This window comes from Austrofundulus limnaeus, unplaced genomic scaffold (assembly GCF_001266775.1).
Source record: "Austrofundulus limnaeus strain Quisiro unplaced genomic scaffold, Austrofundulus_limnaeus-1.0 Scaffold8, whole genome shotgun sequence".
Classification (NCBI taxonomy): Eukaryota; Metazoa; Chordata; class Actinopteri; order Cyprinodontiformes; family Rivulidae; genus Austrofundulus; species Austrofundulus limnaeus.
The window spans coordinates 2,890,825-2,897,175 of NW_013952410.1; the positions used below are offsets into that span (position 1 = coordinate 2,890,825).

General features: G+C 38.1%; 2 protein-coding genes across 2 annotated transcripts in view; one reads left to right on the plus strand and one right to left on the minus strand.

Annotated features, from left to right (window-relative positions):
- The first annotated feature begins 1,860 nt into the window (after positions 1-1,860).
- Positions 1,861-5,474, plus strand: rpf1 (ribosome production factor 1 homolog). The gene is made up of 9 exons (XM_014000132.1): positions 1,861-2,175; positions 2,418-2,474; positions 2,552-2,632; positions 2,716-2,811; positions 2,904-3,057; positions 3,208-3,290; positions 3,636-3,817; positions 4,138-4,264; positions 5,103-5,474. Exons 1-9 carry the CDS (start codon positions 1,942-1,944, stop codon positions 5,142-5,144), a joined length of 1,056 nt encoding a protein of 351 aa, XP_013855586.1. The 5' UTR covers positions 1,861-1,941; the 3' UTR covers positions 5,145-5,474.
- LOC106511406 (guanine nucleotide-binding protein G(I)/G(S)/G(O) subunit gamma-5) overlaps positions 5,306-6,351 on the minus strand; it is a 2,719-nt gene continuing 1,673 nt past the window's right edge. Inside the window, exon 3 of the mRNA XM_014000170.1 lies at positions 5,306-5,597. The gene's annotated coding sequence lies outside the window, so the exon portion shown is untranslated. The remainder of the gene's footprint in view (positions 5,598-6,351) is intronic.

Below are 6,351 nucleotides of genomic sequence, written 5' to 3' on the forward strand. Positions count from 1 at the left end.
CCTTTTAGCTGTGACTGGACAACACTAGTTATTGGGTCCTTGTGTAAAAAGAGACATCATGCTGATCTCCTAAAATCTATTTTGTCAAATAGCGAGACTAAATAATCGTCCTCAGACCATTTGATTTCTGAATAAATTGCACTTTCCTTTTGGTTAGTTTTATATTTATGTCCTGGAAAAATAAATTATCCTTTTAAAGTCTTACATTTCTTCTCAGGCCAAGAGTCAGTGAGCTCTTTTGCTTGTTTTAAAAGGTCATCATGTTTTGTGATTTTACCCTTTATCTGTTGTTTTCTCTCGGACAGAGTGTTTTAAGATCAATCTGTTAGAAGTAATCATTCTTGTTGCTGTTTTRTCAAACATCATTCTCTCCTTGGCTCAGTTTTAGCACCAAGAGAGATGTTTATTGTCTGTCTTGATAATAATCTGTATAAATGCATGTATCTGAAACTGCCTCGGTGCACACGTTCTGTACCACTGCCTGTGTGACATGATGTGTGTCTTGCATATTGCAATAAAACCTGTTGACCATTTTCAYGAAGTACTTTTTATTCTTGGATCTCGTGTTTCTGCCTGGGTAAAATAAAGATTTCCACAACATATAACTTGGGCAACTCAACTGATATTTTTTTCCAAATGTGTTTTTATTCAGACAGACCTTTAGCTAATCTGTTTTCTTTTCTTTYTTGTGTGTGTTTTGTTTTTAATTTAACCATTTTGTTCTCTGTTCTTAATTGATTTTAATGTTTCTTGTTTTCTGTTGTTAATGTGTTTTTCTGTGAAGCACTTTGTGATGTTGGTGTCTGTGAAAGGTGCTAAAGAAATTTTACTCACTTACCCTAATCACATGAAAACTTTCTTTGCCACTATTTTTTTTTTTACAGATTAGTCATAAATAGCAAAGCAGTTGCCTGTAGTTGCAGTTTTTTCTCTTCCACTACAATTAAATAAGCATTCTGCTTGGAAATAGCTTAAAAGAGAAAAAAATTAGAGGGTGCAGGGTTGACTGACCAGTAAATCTCTGATTTAAGTGCGGTGAAGTTCATGGCTGGTGAGTCACCGACTCCATCAGAAAAAAAAAAAATCAGCTGAAGCCAAAACTAAGATTTTCTTTTATTAGAAATATTTTAGGTTTCCCTCTTGTGGCTCACAAGCATCTTGTGTCTGCAACCTTCCTCTATGGTGATGTGAATGTCCCGGCCAGATCCCACTGTGAGATTTTAAACATGTTTTAAAGAAAATGGAAAAATTGTCATTTCAAGCTTGTTCTTGTTTTTTATTAGATTTGTTTACCTCTATTTTAATTTAAATCCCGACAAAATGTTTTATGATTTTGTTTACCGGTAACTGATATGTGTTTGTGTTACAGTCTCCCTTGTTAATGAGACTATACCTTTCTCAGTGAGATTGCCTTTCTAAATCAATTAAATATATGAACCCTACTGAGTAAATCGTTTGAGATTTTATTGGCAGAAGTCAGGGAGTTATGTCTCATATTTCAGCATTCTTCTTAACACAAACTGTAGCTCACTTGGTGCACATTTCATTTAAAAAAATGGATTTGGTCCTACCTAAATGAAGTCCATGCGCCGGTCACAATATTCCATCTGAGTCCAGCACATTATGAATAGCTGAAAAGAAGGCAGGAAAAAAAATTAAAAAGAAAGTTTCTCACAGCTTTACTTGACAGTCCAGTTTTTAAAAATGTTTGAGCTTTCATATTTAATATATTCATTCTGAAAGTCAGTCTTTGCAAAACAGAAACAACGTGGATTTGTGATAACAGCAGTGAGATGCTGTCTGCCTCCTCACCACTAGGGGGTGCGCTGAACCACCACCGACGCTATTTCACCTCTCGTCCCCGGAAGTGAACCCGTATGACGCGATAACCTGTTCCACACGTGAGAAAATAATCKAAGATACGCGGCTTGTTAAAAAAAAATGGATATCACAGAAGTTCCCGTGAGTGGAGGAAGCAAAGGGAAAGGAAAAAAGAACAAGAAGACAGTAAAAACGAAGGATGTAAAAGAGGAGGGAGACGAAGGAAGCAGCCGAGTGGAGAAGAAGACCGAGGCAGCGATGGCGACGTTTCCGCCGGCATTCAGTATTGCTGAAGTCAAGAACAAACAGAGAAGACATGTCATGTTTATGAAGCTCAAGCAGGAGAAAAGACAGGTAAACAGAATGYATTGTGTCTTAAGCTGGCCTTCAGTAAAGTGCACCACGTACAGTTTGCTAAAACTGAGCAAACCTAAAATAACTCTTGACACATTTCTTTTTTCGTTTTAGAGTAACATATAGCTCATGTCTGTACTTAACAATAAAAAGCAATAGTTAACATATTAAAGATCCCWGTTATTATCTTTCTAATCAACCTATTCAGTGTTTGTAATGCCATTTATTCTTGTTTTCTGTAGCAAAAGCTGCAAATCAGGAAAAAGAGAAGGAAGGAAAGAGAAGCTTTAGGTGACAAGGTGAGTATTTTCTGCTGTCAGTCATTTGTTTTATTGCTTCAGGTTTTGTTTTCACTTGTTCTGTCCCAAACTTACAGGCGCCACCAAAGGAGGTTCCTAAAACGATAGAAAACCAGAGAGTGTTTGACGAGACCACAGTCGATCCAGAAGATGAAGAGGTGCGGACTGTTTCAGCGGCTCTCGCTCATATCTRTGCCACATCCTTCACGGGAACTTTTAATAACTTGTTGCATGTGTCCAGGTTGCATTTGATGAAGCAACTGATGAATTTTCTGCCTATTTCAACGGACTGACGAATCCCAAAGTGCTCATCACCACGTCAGACCGACCTAGAGGGGTGAGTTGCTGCTGTTTGATGAAAAAAAAAACATATTAATCAGTGTCAGAAACTGGCTTTAATGTTTTATGATGTGATTTGTGCCTTTGCAGAGGACCGTGAGGTTCTGTAGGCAGCTGGCCACAGTTATCCCAAATGCTCATGTTTACTACAGAAGAGGTTTGGCCCTGAAGAAGATCATTCCTCAGTGTGTCGCCAGGAACTTTACCTACCTGATGGTTATCAATGAAGATCGTCTAACGCCCAGTATCCTCACAACCAGTCAACACAGGGGAAAAAATTAGGCTTTTTTTTTTTTCTCTACCTTTTTTGAAGGGCGGTAGTTACATTGGCCAAACTATGTATCAACATAAAAAATGTTTTTCTAAATGTCATCATCCTTAACTGCCACTTAAGATGGGTTGGTTCTCTGTCACCTCCCTGATGGGCCAACTGCACACTTCAAAGTCAGCAGTGTTCGACTGCGCAAAGAGATGAAGGCAAGTTCAGTTCCTCTAGTTCAGCAGCAGTATGTGGGCATATTCCAACATTTTCATGGGAGTGTCCATTATTCGCACTTCTCCACTCTATAGTTTTATTATTGGTCTATTTTGTGTTAATCTGCTGACTAGTCTTATACCTCCATCTTCACTGATAAGCGAGGCCTGATCTTTGCTGTAAAAGTTAGAGCAGACAGAAAATGTCAATTGCAGTGTTTGTCTGGAAAGTAGAGAAATTATAGTGTTGCAAATTTATTTACATAGAAACTGAAGCTTATGTCCTACCACCAATCAAACGTTTTCCATTGTTGGCATGATGACAGCCTCACTGTTTCATCTGTACAGAGAATAGGTAAAGAACCGACCGAACACYATCCAGAGGTGATCCTCAATAATTTCTCGACCCGTCTGGGACACACCATCGGCCGTCTGTTCGCCGCTCTCTTTCCACAGAATCCCCAGTTTGTGGGTCGACAGGTCGCCACCTTTCACAACCAAAGAGACTTCATCTTTTTCAGATTCCACAGGTAAACGTTTTAACTGACCTATTAAAAAAATAATACAAATTGTGTACATAAACCAGTATTTGGAAATTTTACAAATTTAAAACACAACTCGCCTACAATTTTTTTAAAGATTTTTTTTAAAGTGTAATCGAGGACAAAAAAAACGTCGAAACACTTGAAAGCAGTACACTTTTTCTTTGATCACAAAATTTGTTTGACTTCACATTTTAGAGGTTATCTTTGTGTTCAGAAGACTAGATTTGGACACATGGGCAAGGAATGTAAAAAAAAAGTATTTTGCTGTGTTTTAAGGTTAAATAAAATGTGTCTGTTTTGAAAAGGTACATCTTCAAGAATGAGAAGAAAGTTGGGATTCAGGAGCTGGGACCCCGCTTCACACTCAAACTCCGATCTCTTCAGAAAGGCACCTTCGACTCAAAGTATGGAGAGTATGAATGGGTGCTGAAGGTGAGAATTTGTGGTAAAAATCACTTTGACTGTGTTCGAAACGGCAGGACGGGTCCTCCGAAGGCCGAATTGGTCGGCCACAAACGTCACAGCGCTGCGACGAAGGCCGTCCAAAACCAAAGACTCCTCCGATGCAGCCGACAAATACGTCCTTCCTTTGGCCCGAATCGAAGGACAGGTCCGATGGATCCTTCCCGGCCCAGCATATCCCATAATGCATTGCGGCCCGACCGGAGATTTTTTTATGCTAGTAATTGCGGACGAAGCGAGAGAAAAGAATACGTTTTAAATAAAAATATGGCGATATAAAAATTAAACTTTTTTAGCGGTTGTAATTCTAACACTTATCATTTGTATAGACATGTTTTTAAATATTTTTGTCATAAAAAACGCGAAATAAACATGMACCTACAGCGGGTCAATTAGTTCTTCAAATGTTACCTTTAAGTTAATTTTATAGTTTTGTGATATTAATAATGCTAATATATTGATATTTTTCTAGTTTTGATTTAAGTTTGCTTGTTTAGCGTTGTTACAGTTGCTAGGTGACATGACGCAAGGACGGGAGGCTAGACCGTCCAAATTCAGCCTCTTTTTTTCCGGTCTTCCCTGTCTACCAAGGACCCGGCCCACCTCGGTCGGGTAGTCTGGGTCCTCCGGAGGACCCGGCCTGTCGTTTTGGACACAGCCTTTATCTTCATATAGCTCTTTGTAGAACGAAAGGAACAATCGTGCGGATTATATAAGAGAACCTTTCAAAATAAAATGTCAAAGTAAAGAACATTAGTTTTCAGTGTCCTTTACTTGTTGTAACAATTTTCTTTTCTTGTTTTTCCAGCGTCATGAAATGGAGGCCTCCAGGCGGAAGTTCCAGCTTTGATTTCACTTAAATCTTGATAAAGTTTTTAATATACGTCAAGCATATTTGTGGACTGGCATATGTTGACTTCATAATGGCTCAAAGTTTTCAAAGGAGAGAAACCCCCCACCCACATGAACCTAAAACAGATTCATAAAGATGATAACGTGTAGCGGCAAGTATAAAATGTGGAAACATTTATTTAGTTATGAAAAAATGAACATTTCACAAGGCACACGTGTTCTTACAGGTTAGTTCTAAGCAAAAAGGTTAAGATGTGAATGTTGCACTAGACAAAAAGTCTGCAGGAGATTTTACAAAATGGTACAAGTTTTTGTTAAAAAAAAAAAACTAAACAAAGCAAGCTTATGTTAGTTGTCTGGCCCAAATTTCCTTAAACACTCCTGAGACGATTCCAGTCCATGAAGGAGGATCCTGCTGATCGATGTGACAACGCATCACATCTTCCAAAACCTAAACAATTAGAAAAAAAAAGTGTTTTTAGTTCAATCAGGATGTACACAAGTTGACCACCTTCAACTGAGAGTTTTATCTACATAAAGACAAACTATTATTCTGATCAGGACAATGTGGCCAAAAACTGCATGTGTATACATTTACAGTGTTGACACATTTTGTATCATAACCAAAATAAAATTTAGTAAATATCAGGAAATTCATCATATTTTCAGCTTTTCAAATCTAATTTTTGTCCGTAAGTATTGTGCTGTTAACTTTAAGGAGACATGTGCTTTTAAATTCACATTTTCACATTTAAAATCATTCAGTTGGAGTCTATAAATAAAGTGGAACTGCAATGATTTGGTCTGAGTTCCTTCTTATTGTAGCTCCACAAGCCCCACTTTCACCCCTTTTCTGAGCTGTGTCTCAGATAAACTCATTTTGATGCTGTCTCTTTAACTCCAAACGAGAGGCTTCACACCCCGGCCCTCTCCAGTTTACAGTGTCCATTCTAGTTTGATAGAGGGGGTTTACGACTATATAGCAGCAGAAGAACATTTTGTTTACAAATTAATTAAAAGATGTCAACAAGGGAAGACTTGTCCATCCAGCCTTACATGTTGGAACCAGAGTCTGACCCAGAGCCAGAAGCCAATGAAGATGTTGAAATTGTGGACCTTATTTGGCAGTTGCATGTAGGGCTGCCACAAACAATTATTTTTATAATTGATTAATCACAGATTATTTATTCGATTAGTCGACTAAT